Source organism: Tiliqua scincoides, chromosome 1 (assembly GCF_035046505.1).
Source record: "Tiliqua scincoides isolate rTilSci1 chromosome 1, rTilSci1.hap2, whole genome shotgun sequence".
Lineage (NCBI taxonomy): Eukaryota > Metazoa > Chordata > Lepidosauria > Squamata > Scincidae > Tiliqua > Tiliqua scincoides.
The window spans coordinates 308,033,312-308,055,669 of NC_089821.1; the positions used below are offsets into that span (position 1 = coordinate 308,033,312).

Below are 22,358 nucleotides of genomic sequence, written 5' to 3' on the forward strand. Positions count from 1 at the left end.
GTGAGATACAGGAAGCTGGACTAGATGGGCCTGTGGCCTGATCCAGCGGGGCTGTTCTTATGTTCTTATAATGCTTCCAACGTACAATTGATTCCCAGTTACTCCACACTAAACTAAGTTGGAATCAGCTTTGGCCACACTGCAAAGAAATTGAGAAGTGTTCTTACAAAACACAGTCCTAGGTCACAACACAGTTGCTGCCCCATGGCTTTGTCTCTTCAATAAAATAGGAAGTAGTAAACAATGGAGGTGGATCATGTAAGTTGTCAACAGATGGGCACCATCAGTCTCCCCGATGCAATTTGAGAAATCCAGTCATTTTCAAACTTTCTGAAAATTCTTGAAGATTAACCGGGGGCTCCTCAAAGACAATTTGCTCAATGCAACCATTTTTTATCTGCTATAACATCTCAAGGGAGCTGTTGAAGTTGCTCTAGGCCTGGGGGGGATAGTGGCGCTATATGGGTCTGGCCATTGCCCCAGTGTAATTTACAATGTACACACGCACAAAAATGCCCTCCAGAATCCTCTGCAACACACACTGGGTTTCTATAACAGATGTTGAGGGGCACCTCTGCAAATGAGTTCACATGGAAATGGTTCTCTGAAAGCAGAAGCACGAGAAGTGGGTAGGGAGGCAGGTGAGGCAGAGCCTCCCCACTGGAGTTCTTCGAAAAATGCTGCTGCCAGTGAGGTCTGCAAGCAGGTGTGAGGTGTGCAGAGCACATGGGTTGTGTGTGCTTTCACACCTCGCATGGTGGGCAGCGTTTTTCAAACGACTTCAGTGGGGAGGCTCTGCCTCACCTGCCCCTCTAGTCACTGCACATCCCTGTTCTTTACAGTTGTGAGAGACAATAAAACTGTTTTGTTTCATAAGTTAGTGGCCACTAGATTGCAGGGTGTGGGCTGGTGGGGGGGGGAGAGTAAAAGGCCATCGCTGTAAGAATGGCTAATGCAGTTCTGGGATTTAGTTATTAAAGTTGTAGTTCTTCCACTGTGGACTGTGTGAGACTGAACCATCTTTGTTTGCTGGCTACCTTTGTTTTATTAGTGTTATGCTGTATTTTTATTGACATGTTGGTCATAGGCCTGCCTTTTTACCTTTTATTTGTGGATTATCGCATTTCTTCTATTTACTGGGCTTTTTTGGGGTGCTTGTCTATGAGTAGTTTCAGATTTTTTTAAAATCAAACTATTCTAATCTCCAGCACTCCAATTGTTCCTGCCCTCTCCACCCTTTTTTCTTTCTTATTTCCACTTTGAAAACCTATACATATTTTCCCAGGAGTAAGCCCCACTGACCACAGTGGAACTTACTCCTGAGTAGACATACATAGGATTGCACTGTTAATTACCTTCTATGCCAATACCTTTCGTGCAGTCCTTTTGTAACTACTATACTCACTGGAGCAAGATTTTGACACTGAGGGTTGATTTACTGTGTTTGCGTCAAGAGCGTAATATCATCTAAGCCCTACGGTTATTCTGGAAGTACAGAGCATTGTAAACTTCTACCAGATTGTTTATAGATATATTATTCTCTCATGTTTGATTTATTTAATGATGTTTAACCACGGACAAAGTTGCTGTCACTGCATTGCCTAGGTATTTCATGTGTTAAAACCAATAAAATGAGCATATTATTTTCAAAACTCAGACCTTACAGAACTTTTAAGAGTGCTGCATTGACTCTCCTAAACGGTCAGATTTTTATAAAAACTTGCATTGGAAAGACCAACAGTTTGGATTTGGAAAGGTAGACATTGGATTTCAAAAACTGAACATTTAGGTTTGAGGTGAATAATTTTAAAGTTATATGCATGAAAATTTCAAAAGCATATGAGTCTATAAGTTGTTTTATCGACTTCACAGAGACAAGAGTGTGGAACTTCCTGCTCTGGGAGATAAGTTTGGCCCCCAGTTTAGGCTTGTTTTCCATCCTTTGTTGAAGGCCTGCTTCACAGCAGGCCTTCCATCAGTCGCTGCTAAGGTTATTTGGTTTTCTGCTGCTTTGTTTGCTTTGGATTGTGCTATGCCTACTTCTTTCATAAATATTTTTAGATTATTTTTCTGTTTGCTGCTTATTTAAGCCGCCTTGAGCGATCCTTGAAAATCCCCTTGATAAATAAATATGTTTTCCTTAACCATGAGTTTTGTAACAGCAAATTCTCATCCATTTGGCGGCATTAGCCTAATAAAGAAATGGCTCCTGTGTTGGAAAATGTGCAATAGGAGGCCAGGTCTTCAGGCCAACTCTGACCCCTTTCCCCACTTTTCACAGACTGACCAGCAAAAACATGCCCAAAATTATTTGGCTCATTGCTTCCCAACCTGTGCTAAGCATTAAGTTTTGTAGGGAGCCTCAGTGCAGCGTGCAAGCGGCCCCTCCCCTTCAGAGTCATTCCAGGCAGGGTAGCAAAACGGAGGCGAAGAGATCACCTTCTAGATCACCTTCTATCTCTTCCAGCATCTTGCCGAGCAAGCCCTCCCACACGGACCACCAGAGAGGGCAGAGAACAGACCACCCACAGCTGCAGCCAGCAACAGAAGCAGCAACCCACAAATCTTCTCTATAAATAATAAATCTAACAAATCTCATTATTACAAATTTAACTGTATTTTTTTTGTGTGCAGGGGGTTGGGGGGATTGCATGGGATCCACAATGATTCCAATTTTTGCCTCAATGATCCATAGGCTCCTAAAGATTGGGAACCACTGGTTTAAGCTCATTCTTAGAACCACATACACGTACCTAACAATCAGTTCCTCTGTGGATGACCCCATTGGAGATTCTCTCCCCTTCTCCTTAAAACATATACTAGTAAGTTAAATTAAAAGAAAAAAAATCCACTGCATGTGAAAGATTCCATACTTTTAAAAGAAAATAATTTATTAAAAAACAGCTTACACATTCACGCATAAGAAAGGTTAAAAAAGAAAAAATTTCAAAGAAAGAAACAAGTTGATCTGATGCCAAAACATATGGTTGATGACATTTCTACACCAAGCATTTGCCCCTTAAATTATTTCCAAACAAACAGCTGCCAATGCCTCCCTCTTCCCTCACACGCATAAGCAAGCATGCACACTTCAAAATGTATCTGCCCCAGAAGAATCTGAATTCACATGGATAGAGCTGAGGCTCTGGGACTGGTCATCTATATTTGCAGACGGAATCATCACCGACATCTTGGCTGGTGCAGGCAAGGAACTTGAAGGGAGTGCGGTTTCCACCCCTGAAACAGAAAGAGAAGCCAGTCACTTGTGATTCAAGCCAAACAAATACAAGATGCACCAAACCCACCATCTACATATGGAAAAATGTCAAGAGATAATTTTTGTATGTGTGTCCAGCCTCAACATATGGTTCAAAAGACGTCAATCATGTATTTGACATAGGCAGCGAAACTGTGAACTCAGATTTCCCACAGTGTATGTTCTGACATCTGTTAGCCACCCACACTGGTAGGAACAACTACAAATAGTCATGCTCTCTCCCACTCCTCCCGTGCCCAGCTTCTTGCCCAGTTTAAAAATAGGAAATGAAGCATGGGTTTTTGAAAACAAAGCTGGGTCAAATGTTCTGTGCCAAGAACTTCTGACTACATTGGGAAGGAGGGGTTGGATGAAACAACCTCACCTTTTTCATGTGTGTGCGGGGGGGGGGGGGGGTAGGAGAAGACTCCTTATGGCCTGTTTCAGCTGTCAACCATCATTTTGTTGTTCCCAGAATGCTCTGGGAACAAAGCTAAGTATAGGGGCGAGGAACCATTTCAGGTCAGCTCTAACTGAAACTCAGCCACACAGATGATCAGGAGGCACAACTAAAAACTACAAGATGCTCTTGACTATGCCCTTACAGCAGTGTTTCTCAAACTGTGGGTTGGGACCCACTAGGTGGGTCCCTGTTCATTTCAATAGTTTATTTTTAATAAACTATTTTTATTATTTAATATTTTATATTAAATAATAGTTAACAATATTTAATAGTTTATATTTAATAAACTATTATTATTTTTAATAAACTATTATTTAATAAACTATTATAAGGACATCTGCAAGAGGGATCTGAAGGCCTTAGGGATGGACCTCAACAAGTGGGAAACCCTGGCCTCTGAGCGGCCCGCTTGGAGGCAGGCTGTGCAGCATGGCCTTTCCCAGTTTGAAGAGACACTTGGCCAACAGTCTGAGGCTAAGAGGCAAAGAAGGAAGGCCCATAGCCAGGGAGACAGACCAGGGACAGACTGCACTTGCTCCCGGTGTGGAAGGGATTGTCACTCCCGGATTGGCCTTTTCAGCCACACTAGACGCTGTGCCAGAACCACCTTTCAGAGCGCGATACCATAGTCTTTCGAGACTGAAGGTTGCCAATACATACATGATATTAGACTTGATGCCACCATGGTATGTGACTGCATTTGGGGAACTGTTACAGACCTGTACATTGAACAGGCTACTCTGTTTATGCTTTTAACAATGATAGTAAAGGGGACTTACTCCTGGGTAAGTGTGGGTAGGATTTCAGCCAAGGATTGTTAAAAATTTTCCTGCTTTATGATTCACTTCAGGTCATGACATCACTTCCGATGGGTCCTGACAGATTCTCATTCTTAAAAAGTGGGTCCCAGTGCTAAAAGTGTGAGAACCACTGCCTTACAGGGATTCCATCTTTCTAGCAATTCATTCATCACTACAAGTCTTAGAAGCAGAAGCATCAGACTGCAAACTATAGTGTACCTATTGGGATGCAATGGAACACAAGGGAGGGAATTGGATCGCATGAAAGGAGGAGGATGTGCATGAACACAAATCCTGGGAATATGTAGCTTAACCGCAGTTTGTTCTTTTGTGTCAACTGGTCCTGCATAAGGCAGTTCCATGTATTCACATGACAAGCTGAATTCCAGACTCCTTGCTCTGCTAACAGCGACTATAAAAATCAATTTATATTTAGAGCACACACGATATCTTTGGACTTCCTGTTTAATTATACAAGATATAGTCCCTGCTGGGTTTTGGATGGAATTGCAAATCACCTATGAGTTCATGTATAGGGTACACACACCCCTTAATCATAAGCTCTGCTTCCTTTACCTGAACTTATAATTCATGGGAGGCAGTTGCTGCTTTTCTAGGACATTCACAGTGACACAGGGTCCCCTGCCCCAAAAAGGCTCATGAGAGCAAACAACAAAGCTATAAGATTCATGCCTTCATGAAACCAAAGTCTCCAGTGGAGTCTGTATTACTAATGAGGCAAGCTAACTTAATCACATTCCTTCTCTCATTGACTAGCTCGCAACTCAAGTGACCCCTCAATTCTAAAGGGAAGATATTTGCCAGGCCTGACCCCCCCCCCCTTTTGTGTGTTTAATTATCCACAATCATTATGCAAAGGCAGCTCAGATTTATCTAGTCCCTAACAGGATTCAACTAATTAAGCTGATCGGCCCTGGTAAATAAACAGAACTTTGTGCTCTATGATCGAATTCAAGGAAGTGTTGAGCGTTTCTAAAGAAAGGAATAAAACAAGCTACCAGGCTTTCATCACTTCTCCTGGCCAGTCCAGGTTGCAGTTCTATAAAATAAACTATTTTATTTATTTAGAATATTTAAACCCTGCCTTCCCCACCCCCTCTCCCAAATACTGGGGAGCTCAAGGTGGCTTTCAACATTATAAATACAGTAATATAAAAAGTAGCATTGAAAACATGAGAGAGAAAAGAAACACAAGAACATTAGAAGAGCCCTGCTGGATCAGGCCAAAGGCCTATCTATTCCAGCTTCCTGTATCTCAGTGTCCCACCAGATGCCTCAGGGAGCACACAAGACAACAAGAGACCTGCATCCCGTTGCCCTCCCTTGCATCTGGCATTCAGATTTCACCTACTTCTAAATGGTAGAACCTCAAGAATTGAAGGCAAAATAACAAATCAAACCTGAAGGTCAAGAACAAAGTAGACCAAAAGAACAGAGACCACCAAAGCAACTAAGGAAGGAAATTAATATGAAAAAGTTAGAAATTGCTTGCATTTTCTCACAGGCCAGATGCTCTGATCCCTTGCTCATTTGGTTTTTTTTTTTTCTGGGCATCTTTTACAGTTCTAAAATATCCTTTTGAAATGGGGCAATCGGAATTGTACACAATACTCTGGATGTGGTCATATCATAGAATTCATACAAAGGTAGCATGACATTCTTAATTTTTAGCCCTTCACCATTCAGAGCGTGACACCATAGTCTTCTGAGACTGAAGGATCCCAACAACAAGGCTAGACGCCAGCACCACATCCTGTGGCAAGGAGTTCCACAGACCAACCACATGCTGAGTAAAGAAATATTTTCTTTTGCCTGTCCTAACTCTCCCAACACTCAATTTGAGTGGATGTCCCCTGGTTCTGGTGATATGTGAGAGTGTAAAGAGCATCTCTCTATCCGAAGCAGAGTGAAGCAGGGCTGTGTTCTTGCGCCAACCTTGTTTGGGATTTTCTTCACTGTCCTGCTGAAGCAGGCCTTTGGAACTGCAACAGAAGGCATCTATCTCCGGACCAGATCAGACGGAAAGCTCTTCAACCTCTCCAGACTGAGAGCAAAGTCTAAAGTCCAGCTGAAATGTCTGCGTGACTTTCTCTTTGCCGACGATGCAGCTGTCACTACCCACTCTGCCAAAGATCTCCAGCAGCTCATGGATCGTTTTAGCAAGGCCTGCCAAGATTTTGGACTGACAATCAGCCTGAAGAAAACACAGGTCATGGTTCAGGATGTGGACTCAGCTCCCTGCATTACAATCTCTGAGCATGAACTGGAGGTTGTCCATGACTTTGTGTACCTTGGCTCAACGATCTCCGACACTCTTTTTCTCGATACCGAGCTAAACAAGCGCATCGGTAAAGCAGCTACCACGTTTTCCAGACTCACAAAGAGAGTCTGGTCCAACAAGAAGCTGACGGAACATACCAAGATCCAGGTCTACAGAGCTTGCGTCCTGAGTACACTTCTGTACTGCAGCGAGTCATGGACTCTTCGCCCACAACAGGAGAGGAAACTGAGCGCTTTCCACATGCGCTGCCTCCGACGCATCCTCGGCATCATCTGGCAGGACAAAGTTCCAAACAACACAGTCCTGGAACGTGCTGGAATCCCTAGCATGTATTCACTGCTGAAACAGAGACGCCTGCGTTGGCTTGGTCATGTCGTGAGAATGGATGATGGCCGGATCCCAAAGGATCTCCTCTATGGAGAATTCGTGCAAGGAAAGCGCCCTACAGGTAGACCACAGCTGCGATACAAGGACATCTGCAAGAGGGATCTGAAGGCCTTAGGGATGGACCTCAACAAGTGGGAAACCCTGGCCTCTGAGCGGCCCGCTTGGAGGCAGGCTGTGCAGCATGGCCTTTCCCAGTTTGAAGAGACACTTTGCCAACAGTCTGAGGCTAAGAGGCAAAGAAGGAAGGCCCATAGCCAGGGAGACAGACCAGGGACAGACTGCACTTGCTCCTGGTGTGGAAGGGATTGTCACTCCCGGATTGGCCTTTTCAGCCACACTAGACGCTGTGCCAGAACCACCTTTCAGAGCGCGATACCATAGTCTTTCGAGACTGAAGGTTGCCAATACAATACTTGTGGGGAGCACTGTTGCCCAATCATCATTATAGCCACAGAGGCTTAAGTGGCTGGTAATGGGAAACTTTTTTTCGGTGTGTTCTGATGCTAAAAGGTTTGGGAGCCACTGCGCTAGAATATGCTCCAGAACCCTCGGCAATGCACAAGGCCTCCCGTGGAAGAAGGTTTGTGAGATTCCTGAAAGTAGAACATTTGAAAACCACCAGATTATACAGACTGGGGCTTTCAAAGCCTGGCTATTAATGTTTGCAGTAACACATACAATTCCATGACATCACTGTTCCAACAGGTGTTTCTAGGTTTATTAAGAACAGAAATTCTCAGGAAGGAGAGGGTCATAGGAACTAAGGTCCCCACCTGCAGCAGTTGAACTTGGAGGTGCTGAAAGTCCACAGCAGCCTTGGTATTTTCTAACAAGGACCCCAAAGTATACTTTGCAGATCTAATAGGGCCAATTCCTCTCTTACCACATTCTGCCTTTGATAACTGCTGAGTAAAAAGAGAGGGAGGGTTCTCCCAGAAAGTGTCCTGCCTTTCAAATGCTTTCTGTTCCAGACCTATATTGATTTTATTTGCAAGAGTGTGTTGGCAATGCAAGGCTTCCATGGAAACCCACCGTTGAGGCTGGATAGCCTGGTTAACGATGGCCAGTTTCCAAGGTGAGAGGCTGCTGTAAAGTCTCCAAGGGCCCAGTGACCCAGCAACCAATTGCCCCCAGCTGCTTTGTGTTAAACTACACCTCTTGTCAGAACTCCGTTGTGTGTGTGAGCCACAAACACTGAGAAGTTCTCTCACAACTCCCACAACTACCTGGAGAAAACCTGAGTACAGTACATCAATTCTAACAATGCTGGAGACTGGGAGCAGTTTATGGAAAACACAAATCAGAAGTCAGTGCCATATTCTGGCATAAGAAAACCAAATTGCAAGCTCTGGAAATATCTGCAGCACTTTCTTTAAGTGCCCATGTCATTAAGACGAAAGCTACCATTGGGATGGAGAGTTCAGCCCATGCAAACTGTAGACTGAAGTCACCAAATACGACTCATGTGTTAGCGGCTTACATAATAGTGCACTCCACTAAAGAGGAGGATTTGGGGATCTGGACCTACTTCTGGGAAGGCAACAAGATGGTGCTGGACTCTTCTCTTTGAAAGAGATCCAAAAGGGGAAAAAAATCTGGGTGGGGGTCAAAGTGTAATTTGCAACATAGTCATGGGATCACTATTGCCACACAAATGTTCTAACCCAGTTACATAGCCCCAGTTGTATCCTTTTAATCTTGTCTCCCTTAAAATAGGAGTCCTTCCTTACAGAGTTTCTCTTTGTTTTTTAAGCAAACAACCAGTGCTGGTCCTATATGGTGGAAAGAGATAACATCACTTTGTAGACTTTCAAAAGAAAAAAGGTCAGGTTTGTGATTCTAGCTTTCTTCCTTTACTTCTGTTACTCAGTAACATGAAGTAAGCTATGTTTACAACTAAGAATACTATTTTCCTGGCAAATCGCTTGCTGCTGTTACTTCCACCTGCCTCTTAATTTTATTTCCTATTCCCCTAAAGATTCCACTCCACTTTTCCTTAGCACCCAGCTGTTTTTCACTACACTAAGATGGTGGCCAGCATGATGACATCATGACACCTGCAAATATTTGCGTGCATCACAGCCAGACAGGGTGGTCCAGTGGGCCCAACATCCTGGAAAAGGAATGCAGCAGCATCATGACCCAGGTCATCTCTCAAGGTTCTGCTTGTGCCATCGTTCCTGTGCAGCCTAAGACTGAAGATTTTATAGGGTACTTAATGGCTCCAGTGTTTCTTGAATCCTCTCAAGGTTCAGAACCAGAAAATACATGGGGCTTGTCTCCTCCTTCCAAGGAGACCAGATGGATGATTGGACTGCTCAAAGGGCAGTGCCTTGCCCAATATCATGGGCCAACCTTCACCACTGCTCCTGTGATCTGGAAGGGAGAAGCCAGAGGTGAGGCCACAACAAAGGCTGTTGGCTTCCCTACTACTGGACCCACAATTCAGGCAGGGTGTCACAGGAGGGGGGGTAGTCTCTGGTTGTGTCTCAGGGGTAATCAAGCCCCCAGGGTCTCTTTAAATACTGCTCCTTCTCCTCCCCTTCGGAAGAGGTTTTCTCAGGTCTGAAGTCCAAGCTCTTGGGGACCCTGACACCTCCATCTCTGGTGCTGGAGGGCTGATCTGCCCAGGTGCTGTTTTAAAATAAGGAGTAAAGAGAAGCACAGCTATCCTCCCACAGCCAAAAAGATCCCCTCCCCTGCCATCCAATTATATATAAAAACAAGAGACTGTGCTATTGCTATAGGAACATGACTTGCAGAAGCTGCTCTGCTGCTGAGTAATGCACAATTAAGCAAGGATCCCAAGTCTCTCCCCCCCCAACCCATCCAAGCATGGGCCCAGATCACCTTGACTGGTTTTCCTTCCCGCGTCCACATTTTCCAAAAAAGCTCAATGCCTTACAGATCTTTTAAAAACGCACTTGACTGTTCCCAAGCCGGTAAGTGAAATAAACACAGTCAGAACCTTCTCCTGCAGATTATTCCTCCAGCCTGTCTTTGGACATCATCCAACCTCACATATGTGGAGGGGGAAGGGGCAAAGCCCAAACACCCATTTTACAAGTTCGCAACCTAATACAAAAATAAAACTGCTCCAGCCTATGGAAAGAACACCTGGAAAAACATCCCTAGCTTGGTATTCATCTTCTCCTAAGAGCAGGAAGACTTGTTTCTTCTGCTGCCAGGTTCTGGCTGCTCGGCTCCGACTTCAAAGTTTAAATGCTGCCGTGGTCCAGGGTCTTAGTGCCCCCTGATGGCATCATTTTAAGCACACACCTGCAACCCCCAATCCCACTTTTTATATGCTTCCAGCAGGGAAGCAGGTTTTTTTTTTCTTCCTTTTATCACCCCTCTGCTCCTCTTCTTTGTTCTTTCCTCTGCTCTCTTCCCATCCTTCATGAAGCAACAATACATCTGGATTGTATTTACCGATGAGAGTCTTTTGCAAACCAGAGTCCACTGCTAGGGATAGTCATAGCAAAACACACCCCCCCATGAACATGAAGATTACTTCTCTAGGATATTATATGATCTGCATTGAAGGCAGGGATGGGGAAAAGAGTAGGAAGGACTGATGGGGCTAGGAAAAGGTGGCAGGAAGGTGGGGGGCAGATCGGGCCCGGGAGGGGGGGTGAGATCGGTGGAGGTCTCCTCTACCGTATCCTATCCTCCCTCTCAGGCCAGGTGGCCTTACAAGCGGCTGCTTGGACTTCCGGCAGTTATATAGCTGGCAGAGATCCAAGTAGCCATGTAGGGCAGGCTGTGACATTACCCATGGCAAGGGACAAAATATTCACTTACCCATGGAGGCCTCCAGTTGCTTCCTCACCTGTGCTGGAGGCCATGCAGTGATTGTGCAATTATTTCAGTCACATGCACTGTATGCATAATCTTATGAATGTTTACTCAGAAGTAGGTCCTATTTTCTTCCAACGGGGCTTACTCCTAGGACAATAGCATAGGAATGTAGCCTTAGTCTTAGCAGGGTATGGAAACTAGAGGGTTGTACCAAAGACTTCAAAGACAAGACGCATTTTCAAGAGGGATTTGAAAGAGGTGGAGATGAGAGATGGTTCCAGGGATAAGGGGGAACAAGGACAATGTTGTCTGAGGGAGCAGTAGACGGACAGATGGCTGAGGGTGATGGATCTGGAGAGGCAAAGGTCACAGACTAGAGTGTAATGCTGCGGTTTTCAAACTCTCCTGGAGTTTGAAACCCGCAGTAAGTCCTTGCGGGGGCGGAGGGGGAGGCAGCGACGTGATCCCCAGGATCGCGCCGCTCAGAGGGGCTGCAGGGACTGGGGTGCACTCCCTGCAGCAGCGTCCTGGGGGTGCAGGGAGCCCTGCGTGAGTCTCTGCAGGGCTCCCCAGGTCAGCAGCAGTGAAAGTGAGCGATTGCAATGTGCCTCCGCAAAACCGGAAGTGGAGCGCGATCGCTCCACTTTCACTGCTGCTGACCTGGGAAGCCCTGCAGAGGCTCGCGCAGGGCTCCCCACACCCAGGGATGGCAGCTGCAAGGACTGGTGAGTGCATCCCAGTCCCTGCAGCCCCGTCAGAAGGGAAAGTGGAGCGATCGCGCTCCGCTTCTGGTTTAGCAGAGGCGGGGCGCGATCGCCCCACTTTCACTTTGGTAGCCTTAGGGAGCCCTGCGGACAGCCGTGCAGGGCCCACCGCACCCCCGGGAGGCTGTGGTAAGTGCAGCCAAGCTCCTGCAGCCCCTTGAGCAGCGAGATCCTGGGGATTGTGCCTCTGCCTCCTGGCTGCCCCCACCCCTTAAGGGCAAAGAGGCCAGGCTGGGGCATCACCATGCCCCAGTCTGAAAATCTCTGGTGTAATGACATGTTTCTACCATGTTTAAAGTTATTTAAACATACCAGACAACTTCTATTTAGGTTTTTAACATTTTTTGTTGGATCTGTACTGGCCCATTACTACCACATATTTGACCATAGGCCTGTAGCCCCTTTCATCCAAATACCTCATGTTCCCAGTTCCCGCCCTCTGAATTTTATGCCACTGTACCATATGGATCTCTCTCATTCACATACACACACATATATACACAGGGGTGAATGCCCCAGACACTTTAAGGATGAAGTAGAGATTTTTTCCTAGATCCTAGGAAGGAATGGCCACAATGGAAGGAGGAGACCTCTTGCAGGTGACATTATTACCTGACACATTTCTGTCAGACCAAACCAAATTATTTTGCAAGTGTGCTGGTGGAGGTTTTTGTTCATTTATGCACAGCTCAACTAAGCTACTTGGTGTTCATTCTTGCTTGCTGACGATGGCCCACTGTGGCCTGCCCGATGGCCATTCTTCTCTGGGAGGATCGATGGCCTTTTGGTTCCCATCCAGTACTTTGAACAGAATGCTTCCTGCCATGTCTAGCACTACAATCTCCTCTGAAGACCCCTCTCCCAGAAGCTTCAATGAAAATTCTTCCAATGTGCCTGCAAGATGGTTTTCAAAACAATTTTCTTTAAATTTATATGCAAGTCAGAGAGACGTTTATGATAATGCAAAGAATGTAATGGTGTGAAAAGGTCTGCACCTTGACTGCTTTTACAGCAGATTGATGAGAGGCTATCTGCTCGGCTAAGTGCCAGCACTTTCAAAATTATCTGCAAGCATTTGGGGCAGGATCAGAGAGACCTGCCAATAAGAGGTCCGTCATGGATCATGCCACACTCTGCTGCAAAAGAGGAGATTAAGATTTTCTCCCAACAGAAAGGGATAAGAGGCTGTTTTAGATTGGATACCGATTAAAAAACAGTAAGCAGATGATGGGACGAAATGTTCTGTTTTCTCCATAAAAAATGGTCAACCCCTAGAATCTATATTAGGACTAGTGTTATTTAATTCATCCATATAAGGAGTCAGGAGTGAACAGTAATATGGCCATGTTTGTAGATGGCACCATGTTATTCAGCACAGTGGAAGTCCAAGCAACGTGCAAAGAGCTTCCAGTGGACCTCTTGAAGCTGGGTGAGTGGGCAAGAAAATGGCAAATAAGACTCCACGTAAGCATAAAGTAATGCACACTAGATTAAAACACAGCTCTAACTTCACACATATACTACACCACACTGCAACAACTCAGGAAAGATCTAGAGGTCATAGTGGATAGATAAGTGAAAATGTCAATAGAATGCAATGATAGAGGACAAGGGACTATTAGGAAAAGAATTGCAACTAAAACTGCTAGTATAGCCAAACTCTTTATAAAAATCAATGGTTTCATTGCAGTTGGATGTACAGTTCTCAATATCCCACCTCAAAATTGCACAGCTGGAAAAACCACACAAAGGGCAAGTAAAGTGATCAAGGTAGAGTGGGGGAAGCATTTTCCCCTGTCGGGAAGGGCTAATTTTGGGAGCTTTTATCTTTTAGGAAAATATAGCTGAAAAGGGATATGCTAGAGGACTACAAAAGGCGTCAAGAAAGTAATTTCCTCTTTTTCTCTAACTGGCTGATTGAAGATTCAGGACCAAAAAAGTACATCTTCATACAATACATAATTACAGAATTTGTTGCCACATGATACAGGAATGACAATCAACCTGGACACTTTCCAGGTTAGACCTGTCCTCCAAGAAGGTGTTTATCCATAGTGGGTCTGTCTACTGTAGCTACTGATCGCAGTCAAAACGGACTGTTCAAATTCAGTCATCATATCTCTGAATACTAGATGCTAGGAGGGCCAACATCTTCATGCGCTGCTCATGGATTCTCAGGAAAGCGCAGACTGGTCCCTGTTGGGAAAAGGATGCTAGACTAGTTCGAGTCTTGGTCTCATCTCACAGGGTGGTTCTTATGAAATGGGTGTGTCATAAGCAGAGGTGCCCTTGAGAAGCCAAAATGATGTTAAACAAAAAGATGACAGCGGAATCTACTAGGATTTGGTCTACTGGCGTACTCATGAAGGTGATCACTTGGTATGAAACTGGTCTATTAAGAATGATGTTTTGCTGATGTTTTGGCCTGTAGTCAAGTTTGTACTGTACATCTGGATTTGTTGTTTGGAATCTCACTTAGACTTCATTTTCTGTATTCAATTTTCCATTTTTGCTATGATCTTTGGTTTTAGCAAACAAAATTTAAACTGACTACCCCACCAGCTGAGGACCAGGGCCATGCCTACCCCTCCTTCCATTCCCATGATCGTTGCCAAAGGCTTCCATGCTGTTTCAAAGCCAGAGTCTTGGAAGCAGAATAAAGTTCTGCTAAATAAGCAAAGCACCTGCAAATGTAAACAATGTATGCTTACTGCAGAGCTTGGTTTGATGCAAAACAAACACAGACCCAAGACTAACAGACTCAAGAGTACTGTATAAGCCTTTTCTCCTACAGCATGGGTTGTCAAGCTTACTACCTTCGGAGAGACTCTCTGTAGTAACTTGTCAGCTGTCATGTTGGCATCCTTCAGTCTCGGAAGACTATGGTATCGCGCTCTGAATGCTGGCTCTGGAACAGAGTGTCCTCTCCAGTGCGCAAAGCCTGGGTAAAGTAGGTATGGAGGATAGGCTGTTACCCATGCAGCAAATCCCCCTCTCCATGTCGCAGGAGTTGCCAGAACGTGAGTGTGTTCAGCCATGAACTGCCTCAGGGACTCCGGTTCTGGATTTTGCCTCGAGGTTGACTCCTGAAGCCTTTTCCATAACTGGATGTAGCCACAAGGCAGTGGAGGTTTGGGATCAGAGTTTTCCTTCTCTCAGATGAGCTGCCTTCCCAGGCTATCGAGTCCCATCTACCCGGTGTAGCTGTAGGACTTGTCAGCTGTAGGACTTCTGTTATAGAACCTCTACAAGATGCAGAGAATTGTTGGGGGGGGGGGGTGTTTCCAAGGATGCACAGTCAGGCCTACCAATTTTGAACAGGCTTACTAAGTCTTGCAGTCACCTTGTCTGACCTGTGAATACACCCTACAACACACCAAACAGTCCCTTGCAGTCGCAGGTTATAAGGGAAGATGCCCAAGGAAGCTCACTGAAAAATTCTATAGGAATTTTCAAAGGAACTAGGCATTCTTCAAAATGCAATCTGAAAGCCAACATTTTGCAAGAATGCCCCATTAAGCACACACTGATTACCTTCCAGGATGCACTTTCAAGAGCAGCTTCCATTTTCTTCTTTACATTTTTAACACACACATTCCTGGAGTTTTTCCATTCTCAGAAATACCCACAGTTTAAGAAAAAAACAAAATCTTTGAACTCAAAGTTGCCTAACTGTGGGGAGAATTCATCTACAATTATTGTTTATAGTGCATTTGCCACACCCTTTCTTTGGCTCTGGACACAAAGCTTTCATCTCTTATTATCAATATTTATAGCTTGCATTCAGCACAACATTTTAAACAAGAAGACTATATTAGGAAGGACTATGACGGAAAACACAACAAGAAAAGACGATTACATTTGTTTAAGCGGTTTTCATTTTAGAGAAACAAGAGAGCACAGAAGCTGCCGCTTTTTGCCTCGGCTTGGTTCGAAACTACGCAAACAAGAAAGCGTTTTAACTTTAATCCCAACTCTTTCATCTGAAGCCCAACCCAAGCTCACTAGGAAAGTGGCCCAGATTTGCTGAAAGAATCCTGAGCTTGGAATGAAAGCAGCCAAGTTCAGCAAAAGCCTGTTCTTGGGTTGTATGTACATATACATATTGTACGTTTATTCTCCCCCTCCTCCCACATATATTACACAAATGTACTGCATGACCAAATGCTGTACGAATGGAATACTATTGGTTTGAGCCTTTGACAGAGCCATCCTGTGGCTAGGAAGTAAAACTTTTCCAGCCCCTTCCATGTTGCATTTTCCTTCACATCCACTATTGACAGCCAAGGGCCTCACCCTCTCCACTTGGCAGGCACCCTGACCAGCTCCTCGGCAATAATCAAGAGTGAGCCCTAGTTCTCAGAGTGCGAGGCAAGAGGTGCAATGGTCTCTCCCCCTTCTTACCTGCTAGCTTGAGGAGCCTGTCGCACAGGAGGCAGAAACCATAAAGTGCACAAGGAAGCAGGGAGCCAATCAAGGCTTCCTGGCAGATAAATATGACTACTGATGCACAAGTAAGACTACTTGTCTTACATTTTTATTTTTTGTGTGTGGGTGGGCTGGATGTGACACACAGGTTTTAGCTTGGGCAGCCCTGCTTCAGATGCCAATTACGTGCGTAACATTTTTATTTGAATAGTCCTCTATCTTAAAAAAATAAAACAAAATTGAAGGTCATTTTTATTAGCAGGGCTGGCATAGAACTCTGCTTTCTAAATATGCCAAGCTTATTAAAAATTTATATTATATTATAGATTTGAAAGTGTGCAGGTAGTGCAGGCAGTGCCAGGTGAAATAAATCCTGCACCCTGGGCATATGAGCTGAGGCAAGCAGCACCCCTACAGCCAGGGGCAGGACTGCCGTGCTCCACAGAACCCAGTGCCCCTTCCTGCAACGAGCAGAATGCCCATTTGCCTGCAAGTGTGCGCTACAGCAGAGAAAGAGAACCAGATCCACTCCTCAAAGTTACAGTCATGACAATCCTATGCACAAAGAGTGCCAAGAACAAACCAAATTTATGCAGTGTTGCAAAATGCGAACTTTGTTTTCCTGTCTGTTTCCTAGTTGAGAGCTGGCAACTAGAGCACTGCAGTTTCATGCTACTCGCCCAGCATTCTTCAAAGCTGCATGCATAAGAACCTACCCAATATAGAAAGAGGAGAAACATACATCTTCTATGTATTATTTATTTAAAATATCTGTTTACCGCCTTTCTATTCCATTAGAGAGATAATCAAGGCAGTTTACAGAATAAAAACTGGTATTTTATAACAAATAACCTGAAAACATACAATTCTAATTAATTAGACACAGAGAAGCAACAAAAGACACTGGAGCATTAAAGAGAATAACAGATCTAGTGTCAAGCACTCACTGGGGTCTAGAAAACACAATGGCAGTTTTGACTTGGATTTGACTGTGAGTATTTGGAGTTTCTGAATATTAGAGCGGTTTATGACTGGGAATCATAAAAAGGTACATTAGCTACAAACTCGCACCAAGACTGCTAGGAAAAAAAATAATCAAGTCAAGGAAATAACCTTTTGCAGAAAATAAATAATTCTTACTAGATTAGGAATACCACCAGAGTATTTGGTGATGGTATAGACAGAATAATCCTCATTTTTGTCCATTGTTTATTAGATGCGATTTTATTGAGAGTCATAATATATAAGAACATTAAGAAGAGCCCCTCTGGATCAGGCCAAAGGCCCATCTAGTCCAGCTTCCTGTATCTCACAGCGGCCCACCAAATGTTTCAAAACAAGACAACAAGACACAGCGTGCATCCTGGTGCCTTCCCTTGCATCTGGCAATCTGAGGTAGCCTATCTCTATAACCAGGAGCTTGCACATACCTAACATGACCTGTAACCCGTGATGAACTTTTCCTCCAGAAATTTGTCCAACCCCCTCTTACAAGGCATCTAGGCAAGATGCCATCACACCTTCCTGTGGCAAGGAGTTCCACAGACTAATTACATGCTAGGTAAAGAAATATTTTCTTTTGTCTGTTCTAACTCTCCAACACTCAACTTCAGTGGATGTCCCCTGGTTCTGGTGTTTTGTAAGAGGGAAAACAGCGTTTCTCTATCCCCTCTATCCATCCTCTGCATAATGTTGTATGTCTCAATCATATCCCTCCCCCTCAGGCATTTCTTTTCTAGACTCAAGAGCCCCAAACGCTATAGCTTTTCCTCATAAGGGAGGTGCCCCAGCCCAATAATCATTTTGGTTGCTCTCTTCTGCACATTTTCCATTTCCACTATATCCTTTTTCAGATGTGGCGACCAGAACTGGACGTAGTACTCCAGGTGTGGCCTTACCATCGGTTTGAACAATGGCATTATATTAGCCATCTTATTCTCAATACCTTTTCTAATGATCCCAAGCACAGAATTGGCCTTCTTCGCTGCCGCCGCACAATGGGTCGACACTTTCATTGACCTGTCCACCCCCCCCCCAAAATCTCTCTTCTGATCTGACACAAACAGCTCAGAATCCAATAGCCCAGTGTTTCTCAAACTGTGGGTCGGGGCCCACTAGGAGGGTCGCGAGCCGATTTCCGGTGGGTCCCCATTCATTTCAATATTTTGTTTTTAATATATTAGACTTGATGCTACCCTGGTCTGTGACTGCATTTGGGGAAATGTTACAGACCTGTACTTTTAACAAGCTACTATGTATATTCTTTTTAACAATGATAGTAAATGGAACTTACTCCTGGGTAACTGTGGGTAGGATTGCAGCCTAGGATTGTTAAAAAAAAAATAAATTTCTGTTTGATGATGTCACTTCTGGTCATGACATCACTTCCAGTGGGTCCTGACAAGATTCTCATTCTAAAAAGTGGGTCCCGGTGCTAAATATGTGAGAACCACTGCAATAGCATATATGTGAAGTTTTTATTTTTTGCCCCAATGTGCATGTCTTTACACTTACTCACACTGAAACGCATCTGCCATCTTGCTGCCCATTCTGCCAGCTTGGAGAGATCCTTCTGGAGCGCTTCACAATCCCTTCTTGTCTTCACCACTTGGAAAAGTTTGGTGTCATCTGCAAACTTAGTCAACTCGGTGCTCAACCCTGTCTCCAGGTCATTTATGAACAGGCTGAAAAGCACCGGTCCCAGGACAGTTCCTTGGGGCACACTGCTTTTCAACTCCCTCCATTGTAAAAATTGCCCATTGACATCTACTTTGTTTCCTGGTCCTCAACCAGCCCCTAATCCTGCGCTCTAGTTCCCTGACTGTGGAATATACTATAATATATATTTTGTATTTTGTGGCAATACTCAGATCTCAGCAACACTTAAGAACATAAGAACAGCCCTGCTGGATCAGGCCATAGGCCCACCTAGTCCAGTTTCCTGTATCTCACAGCGGCCCACCAAATGCCCCAGGGAGCACACCAGATAACAAGAGACCTGCATCCTGGTGCCCTCCCTTGCATTGGCATTCTGACATAGCCCATTTCTAAAATCAGGAGGTTGCACATACACATCATGTCTTGTAACACTCCAAGACACAGGAATAGGGTTCAAGCCAGAAGGAGAGGACAAAATGATGGACGGTTGTATTGGTCTAGGTATGGAGACTATCATTGCTACAGCACTCTTCAAATACCTAAAGGGCTGTCATATGGAAGGAGGACAAATTTGTTCTCAGTTGCATCTGAAAGTAGAACAGGAACCAACAGGTACAAACTGCAAAAGAGATTCTGATTGGACATCAGGAAAAAATTCCTGATGGTCAGGGCGGTACGCCAGTGGAACAGATTGCTAAGGGAGGTGATGGGCTCTCCCTCCCGGGAGATCTTCAAGCAGAGGCTTGTCAAACATCTGTTGGAGATGCTCTAGGAGGATTTCCTGCTATAGGCAGGAGATTGAACTAGACGACCTATTAAGCCCCTTCCAACTCTATGACTCTATGAAACATGGCCTGCTTGGGAGGGAGACATTTGGCTGGGAGAGGCACTTTTCTGAACAAGAATAGAGGCAAAGGTCACGGAAGTAGAGCCAAAGCCAGGTGCGATGTGACCTGGAATGCCATCTGATACCACCTTGGGTCTCCTGCCTCTACACTACTAAAAAGCAAAACAAAACAAAACAGCTTGAACTCACTGTCCATGTAAATGTAACTGGAAGCCCAATACTTCCTGGCTTCACAGTTGTATGCAAAGAACACAGTAAGGAAGACAATGATTTGCTTTTTACTCAGGAAGTGGATCACTGCAGCTTGCAGGAAATAGATCACTGCACTGGAAGCAGGTAGCAGGGAGGTGGCCGTGGCTACAGACTCTGGGTGAAAAGCACCACAAATCCACCGCCCCCTTGGCCACCTTGCAATCTGCTATTGACATAACCCGCATCAGGTGGCCAAAACCAAAAAGTACCATGAACTCTTTCTCTGAGACAAAGAAAACCCAGAGTTGAGAAGTTCACAGATGAGAGTCAGCGCCCTTCTCTCCTTTTGAGAAGGAGAACTACTAACTGGGGCAGTTAGGAAGAAGAGTTTTAAGGGTTCCAATAGCAGGTGTGTGCACAGCACGTAAGGGTCATCATCTCTTGCATATACCAAGATAACAATCACAAGGCAGGTGGAAGTGAACATGAACTATATGTAAGAATGACATGACCATGGGAAGTTAAGGATGCAGTCACTTAAAACTGGTTGGTAGATGTGCGTTAAAGGCATTGCTGGGGTGACAAACTAATTTGAGGTGGCTACTCCTATAATGATGGTGGATAATGAGAAATACTTTGACATCTTTGCTATAAAAAGCAAGAAAATAATAATTCAGTTTGCTCTGCATGTCTGCCAATGACACTCTCTTCATTAGGTTTAGGGTGGGGTTGATGGTCTGGGTGGTGGAGTCAGATACGACATGTTGTAGAAGGGAGGCAAAAGGGGGCTTCACTAGGGCAAACATTAGGCTCTAACAGGCATGATCCAGCCATGTTTATTCCATGAACTTCAGAGGACTAAGAAGACTTTAATCAAAGTAACTCAAAGAGAAGCAGAAATTCCCAGGGAGTCAAACTATGCGATTCCTCATGCAGAGAAAGGCTGTCAACTCAGGACGTGCAAACAATTCTTGAAGGTTTCACTTGCGCTCTGTTTACCGAATACATAACACTCCTGATTTCTACTTGCTATCCAATAATAAAAATCACAGTACGAATAAGCACATCCTCCTTTTACTGTTCCATACCAGCCGTAACCTTGAACAATGCCACAGGAAGCAATGTTAAGCATCAGAGCCACAGCTGAAGAGGTGTTGTTGGTTTAATTGTATATGCTGTGTGTGTGCTGCCTGCTGGAAAAGGTGATTCTCTCAGTTACAGGAAACGGTTGCAAATCCCCACCCCAAACCCTTCAAAGAAGAGGAGAAAATGGGAAGCTTTGAAGAAATGGGGGAGGAGGAGATTTGTGTGAGTGCTGAATCGAGGGGTTCTGCAGTACTGTACTCTGTTCATTGCACATACATAAGCCTGCTTGCCTGCACACACGCCCGCCCCCAGTGGGAATAAGAGCTGGTTCAAGTTCTACATTGCCATTATTTGCCTAATAGCTTCAAGCTGCCATGGCACAGCTGCATGGGGCCAGCCAGACAGGCTCTTACAGCAGTGCTTTGATAGCGTGGGGGCCCTTAAGTGTCAGGATATAGAAAAAGGCAGCAGTTGTTGGCTGTGAAAACAGTCTGATGCAAACCAGATGGGGACTCGCTTGATGGGGCAACACAAAAGGAAAACAATTGGTTCATTCAACAAAAAGTTGAGCCACTGCCCCAGAGAGTTAACAGAACACAACAACAGTCAATGGGAGTGGAAGGAAACAAGAACCAGTTGTGGAGTGGAAGGAATTTGTTTCCCTTCAGACTAAACAAGAAGTTTTGATTTCTAATTCTCAGATCCATTAATTTCAGTCCACATCACAGGCCTACCAAAAACTCCTAGGGCGTTTGTTCACTTTTACTTCTGCTTTCAGACACCTTAAAAAACATGGGAAGCTCTGAAGGACAAGGAAAGTTGTGTAGTATTTATTTAAAACATCTTGGAAAACTACCAAACAGGCTGGACTTTTTCTTCCAGAAATGTGACACTCTCACTGCTTGGACAATAAAGTGAGGACTAGTCTTCACATAGCACCAACGATGAACCAATTTGTAATCTTAAAAAGCCACAGTAGGTTGCTTTGTTGCACTAGATCTCTGCTTTCAAACTATCTCCCTTCACTGAACCCTTTTCATACTAACTTGTCTGCAGAGGAATTACTGCACACTGGCAAGCCCCCCCCCCCCCCCGCAAAGGGTTCTGGAGCAGCTGCTGGATATCCTCCACTTAGGCATTGGCTAGCTCTGCTGAGCCTCACGACCACTGCCTATGAACTGGAAGTGCAACCTAGAAGGCTTCAGCATCACTTTATGTACAGGCGGCCCCTGTCTTCATGGATCTAGTATCTGCAGATTCAGTAATCCGCAGATCCAGAGTGATTTTTGTAGGCACGTTGTAAGTGCGAGTGTGTCTTGCTTTGCTTCCTTGTTAAACTGAAGAAGAGTGTGCAGGCAACCAGTCTGCACACCA

General features: G+C 44.7%; 1 protein-coding gene across 3 annotated transcripts in view; it reads right to left on the reverse strand.

Annotated features, from left to right (window-relative positions):
* Positions 1–2,911: 2,911 nt before the first annotated feature.
* KIAA0586 (KIAA0586 ortholog) overlaps positions 2,912–22,358 on the reverse strand; it is an 86,947-nt gene continuing 67,500 nt past the window's right edge. For all 3 annotated transcript variants that reach the window (XM_066612419.1, XM_066612634.1, XM_066612086.1), the window contains exon 32: positions 2,912–3,237. In XM_066612419.1, coding sequence (XP_066468516.1) covers positions 3,092–3,237 — 146 coding nt within the window. In that variant the 3' untranslated portion in view covers positions 2,912–3,091. The remainder of the gene's footprint in view (positions 3,238–22,358) is intronic.